At 33.4% G+C, this 23,245-nt stretch overlaps 1 protein-coding gene across 4 annotated transcripts; it reads left to right on the forward strand.

Moving 5' to 3' along the window:
- Nucleotides 1-13,028: 13,028 nt before the first annotated feature.
- LOC133869628 (protein DEFECTIVE IN MERISTEM SILENCING 3-like) lies at nucleotides 13,029-21,945 on the forward strand. 4 transcript variants are annotated; one of them, XM_062306674.1, is made up of 11 exons: nucleotides 13,029-13,169; nucleotides 15,760-15,900; nucleotides 16,267-16,381; nucleotides 16,866-17,094; nucleotides 17,479-17,670; nucleotides 17,758-18,078; nucleotides 18,782-19,007; nucleotides 19,258-19,346; nucleotides 20,821-21,250; nucleotides 21,338-21,442; nucleotides 21,543-21,945. In XM_062306674.1, exons 1-11 carry the CDS (start codon nucleotides 13,146-13,148, stop codon nucleotides 21,585-21,587), a joined length of 1,917 nt encoding a protein of 638 aa, XP_062162658.1. In that variant the 5' UTR covers nucleotides 13,029-13,145; the 3' UTR covers nucleotides 21,588-21,945. The 4 variants fall into 4 exon arrangements, with proteins under 4 accessions (XP_062162658.1, XP_062162655.1, XP_062162657.1 ...); XM_062306672.1 differs by adding an exon at nucleotides 15,331-15,523 and having other exon boundaries at nucleotides 13,033-13,169; nucleotides 17,479-18,078; XM_062306671.1 differs by having other exon boundaries at nucleotides 17,479-18,078.
- The last annotated feature ends 1,300 nt before the right edge of the window (nucleotides 21,946-23,245 follow it).

Genomic DNA, 23,245 nt, shown 5'->3' on the forward strand with positions numbered 1-23,245 from the left:
GCCAACTACTACATGTGATAAGTACTCATTTTACATCCTTTACTATTTACCTATAAATGCTCCAATTGGGCTCAGTCGTATTTAAAGTATTTACCACCTGCAAATAATCTCCTTCTAGTATGATTCGTTGGATGCTCCACTCTTGACTAAATCCAACTGCCCGCAATGCTGTATTAGCTTCTGCCACCATTGGTTCCTGCACTGTAGAGAAATACTAGCTTGTAGCAGCATACACTCGTCTTGCAAAATCTTTGGCAATGATGCCAACACCCATACGTTTGTTGGTGTTATCAATGACAGCATCCCAGTTGATTTTGTAACTTCCCTCAAATGGAGGTTTCCATTGAATATTTCAAGTACCTCTGTGCTACTCACCTGTAGCTTCTCTTAATTCTTCGCATGTACACTTATCCATCATATATTCTAGCACATCGACAAGGTTACTCCCTATACACGTACTTTTTTGGACTTTCCTTCCACAAGCCCCCTATACATCTTTAGCTGACAAGAATACCATAAGATATGTTTCATCATTTCACAGTTCAAATTATGAAGAAGAAGAAAAAAAAACCCATAAAGAGTCCTGAACAATACCCCTCTTATGCAGATTATTTTTGGTAGGGAGGATATTATTACAGGCCTATTAGAGAAAGTTCTTGATTGTATTTGGCACTTTCAAACTCCATATTGTTTTCCAAAAAGACCACATTTCTGAAGTTGTTGAACCCTCGCCACCCATCCCCTCTTGTCTATCTTTTTCTATATGATAGGCACTATGAACAATGAACTCACTTGTTGTTAACCCCCTCTAGATCAGCACATCAAGTTGGCCATGCCTGCTTAGAGGGATTTGAGATATGACCTCAACTTCCTCCTCTTGAAAGATAGTTTTTATTGAAGGCAAATTCCACCCTTTAGTGTCTTTATCGATGAGTTCGCTAACTTTTTGTAACGCCCCGCCTTTTACAAAAAAGCGTAAGTGAAAATTTGAAAATTTTTGCGTGACATTATGATATCATCAGAGATTAAATCTGACAGCGGAATTTTACATAGGAAACCTACTAAATGTAAACCTTTATCTAAACATGCTATATACAAAAGCATGAGAACATCAGTAGTTACAACTAAGTATACAAATATTGACTTCAATTCCTTAAAGCTAACATTATCCATTTCTTTATCTTTAGAACATGAACCAATAAGTATGTGATTACGGATTTTTTCACAATTCCATATTGTAATCAAGTGAGTCAACTGTTTTCAATAATAATATGATCGTTGATTTATTTATTTTAATAAACACAATGCTATAATATGATGACAGTTTTATAGAAGTCTTATTTATTCTCTGCTTTCACTCCTCTAATTGTAGCCTTGGCTCAGTTAAGGTGTTAACTAGAAGCCTTGGCTTCGTCACATATAACGTTTAATAGTTTTGAAGGCCTCGACCTTGGTTGTGAGTCTTAACTCACTAGGTTTGTATTTATTATAATCTTTTTGGGTATTTCCTCTTTCACTGTGAACCTCGGAACACTAATGAAGCCTCATGTACCCACTATGAGTCTTGACTCGCCAGTTTGTTATTAATCAATTTAATCACAATAATAGCATATGCAGTTTCATTCACACGCATACAATTAAATAAATTTGAAACCACAATATTATGGAAACCATCATCATTCTCAGTAAGTATAAAATACTTATAGTACTTTAGTACAGTTCATTCACACGCATACAATATTATGGAAACCATCATCACTCTCAGTAAGTATAAAATACTTATAGTACTTTAGTACAGTTCTCAGTTCATCATAAATACATAAATACCAGAGATGATGTATTTACCAATTTCTTTTATAAACACAAGACACTTCATAAATATAAGTTTTAAGGAACTTCTATTCATTGCTTTAACTACATAAATTACAAGTCAACTGGTTATCAATCATAGAAACAAATTCCTAAAACATAGGACATAGCTAACACAGTGAAATGACATTGAAACTCAGTTTAAACCTATATCATAGATACAACTACATCTTATTGAGTTTATAATAAGGTTTTGCAACCCAAAATAGTTAAAACATTAAACAGGCAATATTAAGGCAGATACTGGCTAAAATAGGGAACTTATTGTTCACAGTTATTTTGAACTGGAATAGTGAGATGCCAAACTAGTTTTAATTCAACATATAGTTTATTTTACCAAGAATCAGTAAAGGATCACTCAACTTCAACCATTAATAAAAATAGTAGTTATAACACTTTTAAAAATATACGGACGGCATAACGGCGTATAAATAATTATTAGGGGTAATTACTTTTTCCCCCCATGAACTACCGGCCAATGTCATTTTGCCCCCACGAACTACCACTTCGACCAAAAGAGAGCATCAAACTACCATTTTTATACACGTTGCCCCCTTCCGTCAGGAATTCCGTTAATTTTGGATGGAATATGCCAATTTTTACCGTTAATTTTGACTTAAAGACCAAAATACCCTCTACAGTAATTAATAAAAAATATTAAAATTAATATATTTAAAAAAAAAAAAAAAAAAAAAAAAAAAAAAACCAAAAACCAAAAACCTGAAGGAAAAGGGGTGGCGGCAGCCACCCCTTTAGGTGGCCCGGTGGCCTGCGAGCCACCCCGGCCTAAGGGGTGGCCGCACGGCCTCCCCAGAACCTGGGGGGGCCGCGCGGCCACCCTAGGTCATTTCTAGGGTGGCCGCGCGGCCACCCAACTTTCGGGGTGGGCCGCGAGCCACCCCGACCTAAGGGGTGGCCGCACGGCCTCCCCAGAACCTGGGGGGGCCGCTCGGCCACCCTAGGTCATTTCTAGGGTGGCCGCGCGGCCACCCAGCTTTCAGGGTGGGCCGTGAGCCACCCCAGAGGTGGCCGAAGCCACCTTTGGGGTGGCTTGCGGCCCACCCCGACCTAAGGGGTGGCCGCACGGCCTCCCCAGAACCTGGGGGGGGCCGCGCGGCCACCCTAGGTCATTTCTAGGGTGGCCGCGAGGCCACTCAGCTTCCGGGGTGGCTCGCAGGCCACCCGGCCACCTCAGGGGTGGCGGCAGCCACCTCAGGGGTGGCGGCAGCCACCCCTTTCATTCAGTCTTTCTTTTTTTTTTTTTTTTTTTAAATGAGGGTATTTCAGTCATTTTCAAAATTGAGTTAGGGCATTTACATCTTTGCATGAATTAGACTGACAGAAGGGGGCAAAGTGTGTAAAAATGGTAGTTTGATGCTCTCTTTTGGTCGAAGTGGTAGTTCGTGGGGGCAAAATGACATTGGCCGGTAGTTCATGGGGGGAAAAGGTAATTACCCCTAATTATTAATAATTCTTTTTTCTGTTATTTTATAAAACTTGATAGAATCATAGCATTAATGTAACTAATGCTTAGAAATGTTTTCTAAAAACTTTGGGCAGTGTAACGGCGCTTTCATAAAATATTTGATTTTCATTCGGGAATTATAACGACGTGTTTTACAAATTAAATACGCCTCTTGAAATACCCTGTTTTAAAAAAACAACATAAAACACATTAAAACACTTTTTAACTAAAATAGTAAAAGCTTATAAAATAATGAAAGCTTATAAAAAATATAATATGAGACTTACCCAAATATCCAAGTGAGACATTTTAAAGCATCATGGTCGGTAGGGAGAGATGATCGGTTGAGAGAGAGAGAGAGAGAGAGAGAGAGAGAGAGAGAGTTGTTTTGTTTTGTTTTCCTTTTCTTATTTGTTGCTGATCCGAGAGAGAGGAAGAGGTTCTTCCTCTGTTTTGTTGAAACCAAATCAAGAGAGAGTAAGAGGTTTCTCTGTTGTTGCAACCCATAGTTTGAGCTGAGCAGAAGAGAGAATTTAGATAGGGATATAGAACTATTTTCTGATATGAGGAGAAGAGAAAAGAAGAAAGCTGTTGTATCGTTTTCTTTTTCTCTATTTCCAAACCACGGTAAACCCGGAGAAAGAGATGATAGTTTATTCTTCTTCCTTTCTATCAATTATCTACTCTAAGAGTAGCATTATTTTGTTGTCCAGAAAGAGAAATAGAGGGAGAAGAGAGTGTAAGAGAATTTACAACAATAATAAGATAGGTGCATGAAACCAAGTGGGAAGTCTTCTATATATTGACTACTTCAACGGATGAGATCGATTGGGCTAAAATTGATCTAACGGTTGAGAACTATTCGGGGGTAGCAAGTAGGGTACAAAATATTTGCTATCTCTAAGTAAATATTAGTTGATTTCTAACTTAAGGAAACTGACCCGCGTAATTCTGTTTCTGCAGAACTATGGCGCTCAATTACCATTTATGGGGGATCGATCACTCACTCGACAAACTAGTTTATTTTCTTTGATTTATGGTTTATTAAACCCATCTAGTGAAATAGATCTATAAATATATCTCAAATGAATATTTAAGCTTATAAATACTCATATAAAATCTTAATGAATATGTATTACATAAATATTCATATTATTTTATTACTATTATTAGATCTTAAATTTTATTTTAAGACGTTATATTTTATGTCTTAAAATCTTGGGCGCTACATTTTTGCATTCTCTTGCAAAAAGCTCATTAGGGATTGGATGGTATACGTCATAGGAGTTGGAAGCCATTTATCCCCTCATATGTTTACCTCTTTCCCACTTCCAATCCACCAAATTAGTCCTTCCTTCAGCGAGTCCTGGGCTGAAACTATACTCCTTTAAGCCAAAGACAGGCGCTTACATAGGTTAACTTCCAAGAAAGACTTTCTGGGAAAATATTTTGCTTTCAAAATTTTACCCGCCAAACTATGGGGATTCTTTAAAAGCCTCAAACCATGTTTAGCTAAGAATGTTTTATTAAAGCACCTCAGTTCTCGAAAGCCCATCCCCCCTATTATTTGAGGAACCAAACTTTTTTCAACTCATCAAATGAATCTTAGAGTTGCTATCCTTGTGACACCACCAGAATTGTTGCATCATGGAATTAATGTCCTTACACAGGGCCATAGGTAACAGGAAAACACTCACAATGTATGCGGAATTGCTTGGATAACTGCTTTCACAAGAATCTCATTCCCTAATTGAGATAGGAATTTGGTTTTCCTGTCATTCAACCGCTTCCATACTCGGTCTTTGATACTCTGGTATAGTTGCCTCCATTAACGTGTGGTTGCCTTACAAAATAGCAAGTTATCATCAGTAAAGAATACGTGATTCAATCTAGGGCCATTTGGGGATGTTGGGACTCCCACAATCCAACATGTACTCTTTGTTTGAGAAAGAATAGAACTCAAAGTTTAAGCACAAATGATAAAAAGATAAGGGGAGAGTGGACCCCCTTGACGTATGCCACAGGATGGGCAGAAGTAGGTAATTAGATGTACAAAAAGACCGCAAGTAATCAGAAAAACATACTTTAAAAAAGAAAAAAAAAAAAAAAATACATATATCTCAATCAAACTATCACCCAATTGCCTAATTGTCAATGTTCCTCCAAAGTAGTAATTGTGTCAATGTCCCCATTAAACTATCAAAAAATGTCGATGTACCCTAAGATCAAGAAAAACACAAAAATGACCCTAATTTTTTTTCAATAGGACAAAAATGTCCTTATAAATTGAAAAAAAAAATGAATATTTTTTAGAAAAATAATTGAAATTTATTAAAAAAACAAAAAATTTTAAAATTTAAAACCCGTTATTATTATTATTATTATTATTATTATTATTATTTGTTTATTTTTAACTTTTAAGTTTATTTTTTATAGTTTTAAGAATTTTTTATAATTTTATGAAGTGTACTTTTGTCATTGGTGGAACATTAATATTTTTTGGTAGTTTAGGAGGGACATTGCCACAACTGGTAGTTTGAGGGACATTGACAATTGGGTGGTAATTTGAGGAGGTATGTATACTTTTCTAAAAAAAAAAAAAAAAAAAAAAAAAAAAGAAGGAAAAAACATATGAAGAAAAAAAAATGGGGAAAGTGCATTACTACGCTTCGTACATATTTCACATCGACTAACATGACATATTTTCAAATATTTTTTTTTTTTTTTTAAGTAACTGACATAGAAGCCCTTAAAATAAGTCACGTCAACTAGTGTAAAATTTGTGTGATGAGTAGCATTATTATTATTATTATTATTATTATTATTATTATTATTATTATTATTATTATTATTATTATTATTTTTAACTATACTTACCCCCTTCAAACTTACACTCAAATTGTAATATTCCTCCAAATTTTAAAAAGTTACCATTAACCATCCAAACTACTTAGCACTTTAGCTCTCGTTATAATTTTTTGTTAAATTCGACGGAAAATAAATAAAATGTCCATTACACTCCTATCATTTCAGTAAAAAAAATACAATTATAATCTTCAATTTTTTTTTTAAATATATATATAATGCAAAAGTATTAATGTCATTTTTTAAAATTTTCGTTGAATTTAATAGAAAATTATAATCTAGTGGGTTAAGTGAAAATTTATGATAACATTTTAAAGTTGAGGGATTTTGAATGTAAATTTATGGGAAAAAATTGTAATTTATTATTATTATTATTTTATAAATGTGCTAACTAAGAAAGTTTCGATGTTTTGGAAATCTTTGTCCTTCCTTTCTTTCTCCATAGTCAATGACTTCCTTTTTCCTATTGTCAAACAATGATGATAAATTCACAACTTCTCAACCTCTACCACAACTTTTTTGGTTGGAAGGAAAAAAAAAAATCTAAATCTTTACTTGCATAATTGCATCATATTAGCAGATAAAACGAGTTCTACGAATCCAAAAAAATAATAACTTCAATTCATTTTTATAGTGATGAAACATTCATACAAATATTAGCAGTCCTAAAACTTGCATGATGAGATGTACTAATGGACAAGGGCGTAGCTAGGTGAAGACTTGGGAGGTCCATGGCCCCCCAAGCCCCAAACTTTTCAAAAAAAGAAAAAGAAAAAAAAGGTTAAGTATTATTATTATTTTTAATTAATTTTTAAAGATTTTTATGTTTTATTTTTAATTTTTTTTTTATATAGTGCCACGTGTCAACCGCTAGATCATTGATATTTGGACGGAAAATGTAACAGAAGTATCAAAATGGTTTTTACCCCTAAATTCAAGTACCATCTATGAAACAAATGAAAACTCAAGCACTAATTTTTTTTTTTTAAAAAAAAAAACTGAAAACTCAGATATCAATAAAGTATTTAACCATTTTTATTATCCTCGTACATTATAATGGTCAATCATAATACAAACATCCGATCAATCATTTTGCATTAGTTTGATCGATTATGATAAGACCATTCGAACGATCCTTGTGAATAAAATCGATCCTTGTGCATTAGTTCGAATGATCATGATAGGATCATAGGATCAATTTTAATAGGAGTTGATTTGAGGATTTGAGTATATGTATATATTAATAATAAAATTACCACTTGCACTAGCATAAATCTTTGTAGAATAAGTCTATGTAAGAGTGTCGAACCTTAAGTACTACAAGTTTTAGTTGTTAAATTATCAAGATTAATTATAATCTAATTCAGAAAAGATTTTGATTTTGATTTTCTTTTGCAATTGAAACTAAATAAAAACGTAAAGGTAAAAGTAGGACAAGATGAGGAAGATATATGGAATTGACTTCACTACTAACCTCGTAATAATAGTAAATCGTAGTTAACATGAGAATTCCACTTACATAAATGATATGACTCATGAATGTTTGTCAAGCACCCAACAATCTCGCCAAAAAAACACTATAGTAAAAAATAAGAATAACCTATCTTCGATAGGTAATGATCGTCCACCTAACTACCAAGATGCAATTCGATCTGTCTTCCTTAAGTATATATTATAAAATCGCTTAATTAGCATATACGCAATTAATGGATAAGTATAACTCGTTTCTCGTCTTTCGGCAATGCATTAATTGTTTACCTAAATTAAATTAAATATGATGTAGAACAATTCATCATCTAGGCATGACCTATCAAACTCTATTGATTTGTGTCTATTAAAACCGTTGTAAAACCATCATCCATATAATCATATAAATACAAATGCTAAGTTCAATAAAGATTAACAAATTTCTAAGACAAGATTAGAGTTTTATCAAAATTGAATATAAAAATTAAAACATAAATATCAATGTTAAATAACCATCATTCATATGCATAAAATTTCCAAAGAAAAACATGAGTACACCATCATTACTTAGAAAAAGGCACATCAACACCCTATGGATGAGTTAGCCGCGCACGGAGTTTGTGGAAATCATTTTTGTCATAGAGAAATCCATCCCAAAACACTAATTTGCTATTTAATTTTCTGGTTTCTATCTTACTGTCTTTTTAAGTGTATACAGGATGACAAGAGATAAAGATAGACAAAAATTACAGTGCTAAAGGGCTCAAGTTATGGTAAGTTATTTCAATCATATTATCATTCACTTATTGGTGGAAGTACTGTAAAATGTAGCAAGCAGGAGGCTTGCATAGAGTTATAAGGATGAGTACAAATTGTTTATTATTTAGAGTGTTTGACTATCGACTATATATGTTCAATGGTTGTTGGGTGTTATAACTGTTGGTTGGATATATGGTTCATTGTTTTTTGCCAAGTGTCTAGCATTTTATTGTTTATGAGTTGTGGCTAATTTGAAAAAGCATATGCCCTATAAATGCACTATGATTATTGATTTTCTGTATACAAATTGTTATGAATGTGATGTGTGTGCCTTTATTATTTATATTTGAATTTTGTTTAAGATTTGGTTTCAATCCCAATGAAGAATTTATGTGAAAAATAGTCCTGGACTGAATTTTTATTTGATGAGCAATGGATTTATGGATTTTGAGGGATTGTCTTTTCATATTATAAAGTTACAAACTCAAAGTAGTGGTTATAGATTTGTCTGTGAATCTTTTGGTTGGAATTATAGTTATCTTGGTCTCCAATTTTGTTTAAATTATTATTCTATCAAATTCTTGGTCTCTAATTTCGTTTAAATTATTCTAAAAGAAAAAAAAAATTTAAGGGGGTAAAAAAATTAATTTTAAATAGATTATTCCATAAAAAAAAAATATAATTTTTAAGGCATTTTAAAAAATAGATAATTGCACCATTGGTCTCCTGGTATTGACCTAAATTACAAATCACTCAATGTGGTTCAAAAAGTTAATGGAGGGTCATTGTGAGTAAACTATAATTACAAATCAGTTTCTGAACACGTATTTCATCCACCAAGTTAACAGATTCCGTTACTCAGCCACGTCACACCTAATAGGAAATGAAGACGTGTCAATTACAATAGAAAAAAATAATAAATAAATAAATAATTATATATATATATATTTAAAAAATTACTGAAAGGGTGGCTGCTGGTTGGGCGGCCCGCCCACCCCCAAAGGCATTTAGGGGTGGCTATCAGTGGGCAGCCACCCCTTCAGTATTTTCTTTTATTTTTAAATTTTTTTAAATAAATATTTTCGTTTTATTTATTTATATTTTGATTAGATTTTATATTTTTTATTGTAATAGACACGCGTTGGCTTCTTATTGGGTGTGACATGGTTAACTAACTAACTTGATGTATGGAAAACATGTTCAGGGACTGATTTATAATTTTAGTTTACTACAAGGACCCTCCATGAATTTTTACAAAGAATAATTTGTAATTTAAGCCAACTTTAAAGACTAATAATACAATTATCCCTTAATTTTTTTTAATTTTTTTAATATTTGAGACTACTGCCCCTAATGCTTACTGTGGTTTCGGCCCTTACGAGCTGGATGAAACTGAGCTATCCGCTGTTAATTGGTCAGAGTCGAACAACGAAACTTTAGTGTCGCCATTAATAGTCAAACTTCAGACTTGAGCTATATATCCGCTGTTTCTTTTTCTTCTTCCCAGTCCCAGATGGAAGAGATGACCGGACAGAAGACTGGAGTACAACTGTACAAGGGCGTGCCAATTAAGCCAATGGCTCCGTAACCAGTCGCACCAAAATTGGAAGATCTCCGCAAGGAGAGCAGATTTGGGGATCCATTGATCCGACCTTCTCTGAAATCAGTGGCGGAGACAAAGGCGGGCGAGCAGGGGCGCCCGCCCCCTAAATGTCTGGAAAAAAAAATTACAAATATCTGGAAAAAAAAAATTACATTAAAAAGAAGAAAAAAAATGCTGATGTTGATGCCCACCCCCTTGCTGATAATAGAAGAAAAAAAAATTTAAATGGAAAAACCAACTGTCAAAGAAAATTTTATCAAAAAAAAGAAATTACATTTATCTCTCAATCTTAGGAAACTTTAGAACTCCTACATAGAAAAAACCAACTATCAAAAGCCAAGAATACAAATCTTTTAAAAAAACACAAATCTTTTTCTTTGGCCTCCGGCATATCCGCATCTTCCTCGACAATCTCTCGCACCGTAAGCCTTTTACTTTTTTTTTTTTTTTTTTTTTTTTTTTTTTTTTTTTTTTTTTATTACTGAGCTGAGAGTGTGACTGTGTAAGACAATGGTTGTTGAGTTGTTGTCTTTCTTCATTTGCTTTTTAGTTTTCAGGATAAGGATGAAAATCTGTGACTGACAGGTTGTCTTTGTCTTGCTTTTCATAATTTTTTTTTAGATACTTTTCAGAATTTCAGTCATTGCAAGTTGCAACGTGACTTGTCAACGTGAGTCACAATCACATTTTTTTTTTCTTTTTTTTCTTTTTAAGTTAATTTTCTTTGTTTTGCTTTTCTTTATTACTTACCGTTATTGCAATTTGCAAAAATCTTTCATCTTTATTACTTAATAAATTATAACTTTTATTTTTGTTCAAACTTCCATAGTTGAATTCAGTTTATTTATTTATTCTTTTGACATCAATGTGATTATAAATAATTTTATTGACTCTTATTTTTTATTATAGTTTTTTTATTTATTATTCTGATAAGACCAACATTATCAATTTTTATTTTTTTATAAGGTTTTCTTTATATTTTGGGAGTGGGCCAACTGGCCAAGTGACAAGTTTCAGTAGAATTTTCGTCACTCTCATGTACGTTATTGGTTATTGTTTGTTCTTTTTATTAAGACATTGTTTGTTGATTTGTTAGATTAATAGCTATCGGAATATGGTAATAATTTTATTATAATATCATTAGAGTATGTGCCATTAGGCCAGTAGTTGTTTAGTGTGAAAAGTATACATTAAAAAGGAAATTTCTGAAAGCTTCAATTCAGATTTGATACTTGATGATTTTGTTTCTCTAAGGACGTGTAGGATGCAATCTTAGACACATTATATTTTTTGTTTTTTGTTTTTTTGTATTAGTGCCTACATGTTAACTGATATATCAATTTGGCATATATTTATGAAGTTTGATCGATACATTTTTTGTGATACATATATTATATTATAATTTATATTTTGAATTGTAATTACCATACTTTTATATATTATAATAAAAATATAATATATAAAAAGAACAAAAAAATTATTTATCATTATATTTTATTATTTTAATTCCGCTCCTACTAAGACAAATTCTTGGCTCCGCCATTGTCTGAAATGTACTTCTCCAGCAGAGAATCCACAATGTGCCAAGTACCAGGCCTAGCTATATATGTCCATGTCCATTTCCATTTCCATCTGGCTGTGCTACTTCATGGGAACTCAAGTTCCATGCATTCAAAAACACAGCAAAATTCAACCAATCGATCGAGTCCGGTGCAGAAACTTCAGGTCTGAGGAAATCTTAGGATCTCAACACTAGAGTCTGAAGTTTGACTATTAATGGCGACACTAAAGTTTACTAAAGTTAGGATGTAAACTTTTTGCATAAATAGAGAGTTGGAGATTATCAATATGACAATATATATTCATTGTTTAACGTTTTTTTTTTTTAAAAAAAAAAAAATTACACAATTGGTCCCTGTGATTAGCTTAAATTACAAATCCCTCCATCTAGTATCAAAATTAATTTAGAGATTTATGTGGTTGGCTTAATTTACAAATAGCTTTTTTGAATCAAATTCTTTTAAAAATTTTAACAATTTCCGTTAGGCATCATGTCAGTGCTAATAAAATAACGCGTTGATCATAATACAAAAATACAAATTTATTAAAAATATAAATAAAATAAAATTTAAAAAATTATATATATATTTTTTTTTTAAAAAAAAGTGATTGTCGGTTCGGCAGCAACCTTTGGGGTGGCCACCCCTGGATGCAAAAGAAAAGGAGTTTTCTTTTTGTTTTGCTTTTTTGCTTTTTGCCTTTTTTTTTTTTTTTTAATTTTTTTTTTAATTTTTTGTTTTGTTATTTATCACAAAGACAAGTGTTTGGTAGTGACACCGACACCCACATTGGCAAATTCCTTCAAACTTTCAAACGAAAGGCACATCTAAAAGCGTATTTATATTTTGAGATGAATGATTGAGCTTCTTCTCATGTTTTTTTTTTTTTTATGGCATTTTATGTGGACATGATATTTTATATTTTTTAATAAAAAAAAAAAAAATTAAGTTGTAATTTTTTTTTTATTAAAATTAGGATATTATGTCAGCATAGAAAAACTCCAGAAAAATCTCTAGCATTTTTATTTCAAAAAGTTTTGATGAATGTTAGAGTTTCTTTTAGTGTGCTTTTATACTAACATGACACATTATATTTTTTAATAAAAATAAGAAAAAAATCAAATTAATTTTTTTTATTAAAAATAGGATGCCGTGTCAACTTTAAAAAATACTAAAAAGGACACTTCCATTTCTCAAAAGCTGATGTTTGTTTCGAATATTATTCTATTTTTTTTAAAAAAAATTATATTTTATTTAATATTTTAAAATTTTTTCTCGTAAAATCAAATTTCATAATACGAATATTAAATTTAAAAAATATTCGGATTTAACAACCAAATAGATAATTGTTTTTGTCACTTTTTGTACCTCCACTTACAGGCTCACAGGTGTATTTAACGTGTACTAATTTTATATTTTTCTCATAATTTTAAGCCTAATGATATATTTCAACCAACTACAAGGGAGGTCAGTGATATTTCTGAAAAACAGAGGAGATTCCTTCCTAAATACAAGCAAAATTAAGAGAGAGAGAGAGAGAGGGGAGTCAAACTGAACAATGTTTGAACCAAGTAACCACCAGGTTAGTCCCTTCTACACAATTTTAATGTTTCTCACTCTGTTTGGTTGCTGAGAAAATATGAGAAAATGATAGAAGGAAAGAACTTGAAATCCCGTAACCAGTGTCTGTATTTGCTGCTAACAATACCAAAGTTTTCTTTTTTCGTTTCCCACACTTCTCAGCAACCAAACAGACCATTAGGGTTTCTAATGCATGCCTCTGTTTTCTTCTTTATAGTTGTTTAAAGCTTTAATTTCCAGTAAAAGCGAAGAAGGAGCTTCAATTATAGTTTCTGGCCTCTCAAGTCTTCTGTTTTTCTTGATTTTTTTTTTTTTGGACTATTTTGTTCTGGGTAGTTTTGAAATGCTCATAAAGTGAACTCATTTGAAATCGAAGCTTAGGTTTGTAATGGTACTGATATTAGCAGTTCTGGAGAGAGCTTTGTAAGAGTGGGTAAGACTCTTAAACTATGTAGGCTTTAAGCAGTCTGTGAGTATGTGGTGATACTGTATTGGCTATATTGAAGAGAAAGAATTGACAAGTACTGTTTTTGTAAAAATATATACAATGAAACTATTTATTTCCTTGTAGCAGCAGTTTGTGCCTGAATTGGGTTAGATGAATTTATTACAGAAATATCAATTTGGACGTGGGTATTTCCTTCTGGCTGTTTGTTTTTGAAGCTCTTGTAATGGCCTAATGGGTTGAAATGGTTTCTCAGTATTTTGTGCCAGCAGGCAAGCACATTGTGTAATTTGCTAGAGAGAGGTTGGGGAATAGTTCGAAGCTATTCTGTGGTGTAGGACAGTAGGAAGGCATTAAAAGTTGGAAGCTATTGCTGGTTAATTTTAAACTAGGAAACTTCCCCCTCTTTTTTTTTTCTTTTTTTTTTTCTCTTGTTAAATAATTCAATGTTATAAAAAGCGCAGATGGACGCAACCCAAGTATACAAGAGAAAAAAACACCACACCTAATTTGGGAGAAGAAGAAGAAGACAAATCTAGAAATTCTAGAAAATTAGAAAAGTGAGAACTGTTGTAAGCATCTATCTAAACATAAAGAGATTTGAACATATTGACTTTTAACTCAATCACCGTCCTCTCAAAATATTAAAAAGTTTCTAGTATTGCGTTTCTCCCAAATACACCAGACTAAACAAAAAGGAACCATCCTCCAAACTTCTAAATTGCAGTGACTTCCAATTGACCTCTCTAATGAGCCAACGGCTCTACCACCGTTGGGGCATGACCCATTCTATCCTAAAAAGACGAAAAATTGATACCCACAAGACTCTAGTCATTTCGCAATGGAACAAAAGATGATCAGTGGTTTTCCCGCTCTTCTTACACATACAACACCGTTCCATCACTACAATGTGCCTCTTTCTCAAATTATTTAAAGTTAAAAAGTTGTTGTCCATACAAAGAATTCCACACTCGAAGGAGGCTTATTTCTCCTAATGCTCTTCCAAAGAAAGGAAGAGCCAGCAGAGGGGGACTAAGTGCACGATAAAAAAATCTTAGCTCAAACGTCCGCCTTTTTGGAAAAGATCTAACATATTTTATCCTCACCATCTTCCTCCAAGAGTGAAGAACGAAGAAATCAACTCCACCTCCCAATCATGCACTAATTTGATAAAGTGACATTCCAATGTAAAATGTCACCAGAAAACCTTTTTTTTTTATTTTTTTTATTTTAATGATTAAATAAATTGTCATTGGAAAATTGCAAATGATTTACCCCCAAGATCATGATAGGAAACCACATTTAATTGGTAAACAAGGAATACCTGAGTTTATGATGGAAAGTTAATATCCTATTGATGTAATGTCAAGTTTGTTCCCTTATTTGTAGGAACTTATTTAGTGAGATGATTTGGGTAGTAAATTTTCATTCAAGGAATAGGATGAAGGGCTCTAAAGTCAAGTACGTGTCTACATTTGTATATCTCCTACCCCCTTTCTGCTTGAAATGTTCCTATAATGAAAAGGTTCCGTGCATTTTTATGTTGTGCAAGTTGCAATTCCGGTGAAGTTCAATATTTTCACCACTTTTGTGAAAGTCTAAATTTTGACCTTCCAGTGACAGAGACTATTAAACTAGTTATATAGAGCCAAAAGCTTATTACTGAGCAAGTTGTGTCAGATTTTATATACTTTTGCTGATACCAATTTCTGATCAGTGATTCATGGAGGCCAGTGAAATGGATATCTTAAAGTCTGGTCTTTCCTTCAGATGCCTTAAAATTCCATAGAATTATGGGTAGAAGCTCTGCATGTACTAGGCCAATGAATTGGATGTTCCTTGAAGGCAACATGAGTTTCCTTGATTGAGAGAATAATTTTTTAACGCATATATGCATGATTAGCGTCGAGGTAAATAAATAAAACTCTAATAACCTAGAACTATTCACTCTTTTGCATAATACATTTTTTTTTTTTGGTAAATTATATTTATTTATTTATCTTTTCTACATGTGTCAAACACCACATAGTGGAAGAGTAAAAAATGAGAGGACAAAGCTGTGCTCATGCAGGCTGTTCCCATCTTTAGTGTTTACGCTTTCAAAGAGTTTCTTCAAATACTTGATGGTTTCCCCCTCTCTTTTCAGCTTGCAATTCAAAAGCCAATATCTTTCAAAGATTCATCAACACTGATGCAAGTTGATCAGAATGAGACCAGTATAGTTGTGAGAGATGAAATGCAAAATGGAGGATCTGCGCATGCAGAAACCATCATATACCATTCCAAGGTGGTGACTATTATTGTAGAGTTGCTTTAACATGGTGGTTTTCAGTGTTTGTCAATAATAATAATGGATCTTTCATTCTTATCAAGGTAATGAGTCATGACAAAGATGCAAAATTTTCAATCTGTTTCTTAGTTCATGGTGTATATTTTGCTAATGATCCTTGGACTAGATGGAGGGTGAGGCCACAAGTTCAATCCGTGCGGATGCATGGCAGCATGAGTGTTTATTCACCTATTAAAAAAAGAATAAAAATTTCATTTGTTTATGTCACTTTTAATAGTTTACTTTCAGTGGTAATCTATCAAGGAAATAATCCATTTTCTGTTAAGTTTACCAAACTAACTTCACAATACCTAATCTGTGCAGAAACTTCAAGGTGATCTACATATGCTAGGGGTGAAAATAAAAGAGCATGAGGAAAACATAAAATTTTTGAAGACTCAAAATAACAAGTTAGATGATTCCATTCTTGATTTTCAAGGTATAGTCGTTTTCTTATTTGCAATAGATTCACAGTCGATGAGCAAATCGATCTTAAACAATTGATTGAATCCAGGTGAAATTGGCAAATGATGAGTTTTTGTGGACTACAGATGAGATTCTGCTTATCAAGGATATGATTATAATTATCACGTTGTAAGATATCTAGCTTTTGGTTAGATATTGCACCCCAATTATTAGATTGAGCAGTCTCACAGGTTTAATATTTGGTTGTCAAAGAATATACTTGGGCAATCATCTCTCATTCTTGACATCATTGTATATAGATTTACCTAGATGGGAAATTTTCTCAATAAGTTTATGGAAGTTATAAACTCAAAATGAAGCACTTAAAAGTGTTTGAATTAAGGTCAATGTAGTTCACCTTGGATACCAATTAATTTAAGTTTAACGTTTTCAAATGTTTTAAGTCTTTTACTCTGTTTCATAGTTTATTCTCTTACAAGTTTCCTTATTTAATTTAGTCAAGTATCATACCTCAAGCACTCCTAAGATTGAACATGAGAACAACTCCCAACTTCAGCCTGAGGAGCAAACAACTGAACAGATTCTACATCATGAAAAATCTGCTGCGGGCATTTTGTTTCAATTGAAAACGCCACATGGTACTCAGGCTTCCCATCTTCCATTGACCAAGGATGTGCTGGGTATTGTTGCTACACTTGGAAAAGTAGATGATGATAATCTTAGCAGGTCTGTTTGACTTTGCATTTCATTTTCTGTGAGTCTTTCTCAGTTTCTGGTATTCTGCATAGTCATGATCTCATCATGAGCCACATTTGATTATTTATGGTTCTATTTTCATTCAAAATAGATGACAATCGTTTATTAGCTTCATCATTGAAGCTTTGTTGCTGGGGATTTGTGGGTGCTTTAGAATGGGATAGTGTGAATTTAGGTGCTATAAAATATTGCAAGAAATGACTTATTGATTATGAGGTTCAAATGAATGAGATGGCTTGTTTGCTTACCTGGTCGGGGATGGGGTGTCTTAATTGAGGGACACTGTGACAATTGACTATTAACGGTCCTATGCTATGCTTGAAATAATGGCCATTTTACTTATTTGGATTGCAGGCTTTTTGCAGAGTACTTAGGAGTGGAGACCATGCTGGCGATTGTCTGTAAGACATATGAAGGTGTTAAAGCTCTAGAAACATATGACAATGAAGGCTGCATAAATAAGAGTTCTGGTCTTCACAGGCTTGGGGCTTCCATTGGGAGGGCTTTGGATGGCCGATTTCTCGTTATTTGTCTTGAAAACTTAATGCACGAGTCTCATATGTTTTTATTTTTTATGACAATCTGGACTTGTAGTTTGTTAAACTTTTTAAAATCTTTTTCCCCCTTTCACAGGCCATATGTGGGTGGGTTTGTTGCTGGTGACCCACAAAGAAGGCTTGATCTTATAAAGCCAAGATTACCTAATGGGGAGTGTCCATCTGGGTTTCTTGGGTTTGCTGTGAATATGATCAACATGGACAACACAAACTTATTTTGCCTCACAGCTAGCGGGCACGGCCTCAGGGAGACTCTATTTTATAATCTCTTCTCTCGTCTGCAAGTATATAGAACAAGGGCAGAAATGTTACTTGCTCTTCCTTGTATAAGTGATGGAGCCCTTTCTTTAGATGGAGGGATGATTAAGAGTACTGGTGTTTTTTCCCTTGGGAATCGGTGAGAAGCTCTGCTATCACAAATGAAATGCACATTTATTACCATTTATTCCATTGTTTCACTCTCCCTTCAATACTTAATGGTGTACTTACTATGATGTTTGCTGTATTTTTGTAATGCAATTGGCTTTATAAATAAGGTTCTTCGCTTTAACTGGGTGGAATTTCAGTGAAATTAGTTAAATTGCCGGGTCAGCTGCTTGACTTATAGACTTTCTTTCATTTCTATCTGGTGTTCCAAAAGTCGAATCATGATTGCTAAAAACATTGTGGTTTTCATGCTTCTTGTTCAGCCACTGGTCTATGAATTGTGAAGTCCTAAAATCTGGATCAATGATGTTATTTGTTTATTAATATGTTAGTATGGTGGCTTTTTAGGATAAAAATATTAATACTTTGTAAAAAACTCCTCCTATGTAAGTTGATTTGACACATTTAGAAGAAGAATTCTTGTTATACTTTATAATATTAGGGCTTTAGCAATATTTAACATGTTTGAACTTCATAGCTTACTAGGGTTTGTGATATTTTATAAATTACGGATAAAAAATTTGTAATTTAATTCTTTTTACTGGTAAGTTGTCATAAACGTTTGTAAATTAAAAGATAAAAATTTTGAACCTTATGGATGTGAATGTCATTGGTTAATCAGTTGGGATTTCGTTTGCTGCTACATCTTAGTTTTGGAATCTGTCTGATGTTAGGGAAGATGTAGATGTGAAATTCCCAAAGCCCTCGGTGACATCAACTCTACGTGACAACTGCATTGAAGCTGAGAGGCGGGTCAAGGAGATGAAATGGAAAAAAGAAAAGATGCTGGAAGATATGAATAGAGAACAAGCATTATTGCAGGCTGCAAAGTTCGATTTTGATAAAAAGAAGCAAGAGTTTCTCAAGTTCATTGCTGAAAGCTCATCGTATGCAACTCAGGTAGTTGCCTTGAACTAGTCTAAACTAACAATAATTTGAATCTTGCTGATGGAAGTAATGGCATCTCCAAAAGAGTATTTAGAAGACAATTTAACTATTAAGACTCAAAAACCTCTTTTGAGAAGGCCCTCTTCCAACTCTTCATACCAACACAATGCTACAGTAGTTCTTTAGAAAGAACTACTGTAGCATCTTCATTTTTTTTTTAAAAAAAAAAATTAAATGATCTCTCTCTCTCTCTCTCATGAAGAATTGCTCCTCTCCAAAGCCTCCTCTTTGCAGCTCTTTCTCCCTCACGAAGGAGCACTCTACGAGCAAAACGAGCGCACAATCTTCAAGGTGAGTTCATCCGAGTCTCTCAGGACCCATATCTCTCATTCTTTTTCTTGAAATTTCTATGGATTTGTCCAGGAGTATAGGGGATTTGGTGGTCGATTTGGTGTCATTTTAGAAGGGTTTTTTGGTGGTCAAATGGGGTTTTTGAGGGGTTTGGTGGGTTTTTGATGGTTGCTCCAAATGGGTATCGATGCTTTGTAAAGATCATTATTTCTGTTCCCTTATTTGGGAATATAATTAACTTTGAATTTGTGGAGTGTTACTTTATTAAGGAAGTCACTAGGCAAAGGCTATTTTTTTTCCTCATCTGCATAATTGTACTTTAGGGTTTATTTATACATATGAGGCTTTAAAATTATTAGTAGGAAGATGTAATATAATTGGATTGTACCGATTACTTATCAAAAAAATAAATAATTGGATTATACCGATTGTTTTGATTGCCTCTTTTTCATCATTTTAGCATACCACATTAATCTCATGCCTCTCTTATATATTCATTGCATGGCATAATTAACGTTTCTTTCAAGTCATTTACTCAAACACTAGAAGGTTTTCACTGTAATGAGGGAGTAGTTTGGGAAAAATTATTGATGCTCTGTAATGGTATTGATGGGTTTTTTGTGTTTGTTTCTCTGAAATGTCGGTCAAGAAGAAAAGGTGAGCTCAGATACCTGTGTCATTTAACTTGTAATGTTTTGTTTGTTCATTTTTCATGATTGGTACCTTTTGAGATACGATTAGTTGGAGAAAAGAAGATTGTGTCTCTTCTTTCCTTCTCTTGCAGATAATTATCTCTTTTTAGCTTTCCTCTTTTGCTTTTAGTGGGCACCTCTTACTCATTGTGATTCTTCTTTGGCATAGTAACATCCTTGGGCACTGTAGAATGTGCCTAGAATCCAAAGGTGGATCACCGATCTCACAACAGGGTCAATAGGTGTTGGATCTTTTTCTGTTTCAAAGTTGGGCATATAAGTCTTTGTGATTCTTGGAATTCAACCTGATATGGTGGGGGATATTTCTCCTCAAAGAACTGATGGATAGACAAATCAAATAATTCTTTGCCATGTATAATATTATAAATCAAATCAAAGACAGCTTGCTCCTACTTACCGATAAAAGGAGAAGATCATGAGGAATAAATATTCAACTTTTACCTTCTAAAGCCTCTTTCGTCATTCTTTGATGATGCTAATATCCCACCATATTACAGCATTTCTCCACTCTGTTTGTGGAAAAGGATTGGAGTGATGCTATTAATTTTACCATTTATTGCAAAAGACAATGGAGTGCATTACTTGCTTCAATTTGTTCAAGTTATTTAGACCTGTCTATGTTTCTATTCACGCTGTTTTAGACCTGCAATATATTGGATTTATTGTATATGATGGATTAACGTTTCCATCCATGTCGTTTTAGAATGAAAAACATGATCCTTAATTTAGACCTGATTTTCCAAATTGAACTTGTTTTGTAGGCTATTAACGGACTCGCAAATTGAAGGAGACGCATACTTCACCAATAGATTACATGAGGGGTCTCACTTTGATAATGAATTGATGGGATCTCCAAATCTAATGGGTCAAATGTCTCCATCCCAAGTTGAAATAGAATCTAGTTCTAAGAGACAACGGGGTAGTAACTTCACCATAGAAGAAGATAATCTCCTTGTATTGGCGTGGCTAAATACTAATATGGATTCAATGCAAGGAAATGAGCAAAAACACAAGATATATTGGAGAACAATTTGGGAGTACTTCCACAAGAATAAGACTTTCATTTCTAAACGTACGCAGCTATCTCTATTGAATCGATGGTCACTAATTAAAAAGAGCACAAAACTTTTTTGTGGATATATGGCTCAGATTGAAGCAATGCATCAAAGTGGTGTGAATGAGGAAGACAAGGTATAAATTCTATTGAATGTTGTGTCAATGCATCAATCTACCAGTAGTGATAGGGGTCTAATTATTTTCTATTTCTTATTTTTGCAGATTGCTAAGGCGAAACTTATGTTTCACGAATTTCAGAAAACTTCATTTCAGTTTCAGCATTGTTGGAATGTGTTGAGGTCCCAACCAAAATGGATTAATGGCAAGGTAAAATCGAGAAAAAGACTCTTTGCAATGACATCTTCTCCTTTTACTCCATGTTGGATAAATATAGGGGAAAATGATTTCTTCACCAATGACTTTGTAGATTCGGAAAGAACACTTGGCAGGAAGGTTGAAAATGAACGATTGAATAAACAAAAGAGCAAAGATAGTGCGGGTGTGGATGTTTCAGGGATACTAAGTGAGATAAATGAAGAGAGGAAAATAGAACTTATTGGGAAAACATCTGTTCAAGAGCAAGAGCAAGAGAGACTTCGATTTAAGCAAGAAAAGCTTAGAGCGGAACAAGCAAGAGAGGACACAATTATGCTGATGAATACAAGCGGCTTGTCTGAAGTCCAAAAAGAATATATTCATCGCTGCCAAATGAAAATCTTTGAAAATCGAAGGAGAAAATAGTGTTTAATTAATTGATCATGTTACTATTAGTGGTTTCATCTCTGTTTGTAAGACAATTGTCAAATGAAATTCTATATCTTGCTTTTTTATTGGTGTTGAACAAATTTTAGCCATGGTATGATGTTTAGTGATTAGATGGCAGCAACCCTCTGATTGCTTTGTAGTTGTTATATAATAGGTCATGTAGTTGGTGATGGAATAGATAGTCATTGTCTATCATATATGTTGGGTAGATAATTGCTTCTCAAAAAATTACTCAAAAAAATAGGTGACCTCCTGGTAAGTCCTCGTGTTGCCTCCCTCGTTTTACTTATAAAAAGAAAAGAAAATGGAAATTAGAATGTAATCACAATAATTTTAGAAATAGAATGACATTGATATTAAGCTTGAAAAATACAGTAAGACTAATGATTGACTATGCAATTGCCACGAGTGCTTGACGAGGTTCAATTGTGTTGTGTATGATTATGCTGTGGGTGCTTTTATTGTGTCTTTGAGCATTTCACGTTTCCAAGAACGTGCAGGTCCACAATTAAAAATCATGCTTAAACTTCATGAACGCATGGCCTGGAACAGAAGCACGTCGTGATCTTCATCATCCTTTGCGTACGTTCATGTGCTATAATAATTTCTATAATTATTTCCAACTCCATTGCACTGTTGAGAATTTTAATTTAAAAGGAAAAAAAAAAAATCATATTTAGTCCTTATTATCTGATTTGGATTTAATCCTTTGGTTTTCAATTTATCTGATACTTTAGGGTTCATATCAGCACCCAATAGAATGCCGTTGTCCATGTCAGCATCAAATGTAACGGGTTTCCATCAAATATTACAAATTTAGAAGATTAAAATGACGAAGAAGATGGTTTTTATTTCTAGAGTTGGGTCTTCATTTTTCATTTTTCTTTTTCTATGGATGACTTAGCGCTTAATGATGTGACATTGATATTAGATACTGATATAGACGCTGATGTGTCAATTGAGACGCACATGAAATATGACAAACTATTAGTAATCTTGAGAAAAAAAGTGACAGAGGGACCTATTTAAAATTTATGCAAAACTTAAGGACCATATTCTTAAAATTAGAAATTAGAAACTCAATGACTAAATTCAAATAAGATAAAAACCTAAGAACTAAATATAATTTTTCCCTCATTTAAATTAGATATGCCGTAAAAATATCTTAAGGCTCATAAAGGATACATAGTTAAAGACCATTTCCTTATTGTGGAGTTAAGAGGAATTGTGGCGTAACACTCTCACCACCCCCCCCTTGCTCCTGCTTCCCATGTTGCAATCTCTTTATAACAATGGTCTCCTTACCCCCTCCGGACAAGAGTACTCCCCATTTCGAACTAGCTAGTATCATGATTTTTCATAGTT

Source organism: Alnus glutinosa, chromosome 5, assembly GCF_958979055.1.
Source record: "Alnus glutinosa chromosome 5, dhAlnGlut1.1, whole genome shotgun sequence".
NCBI classification, from domain to species: domain Eukaryota; kingdom Viridiplantae; phylum Streptophyta; class Magnoliopsida; order Fagales; family Betulaceae; genus Alnus; species Alnus glutinosa.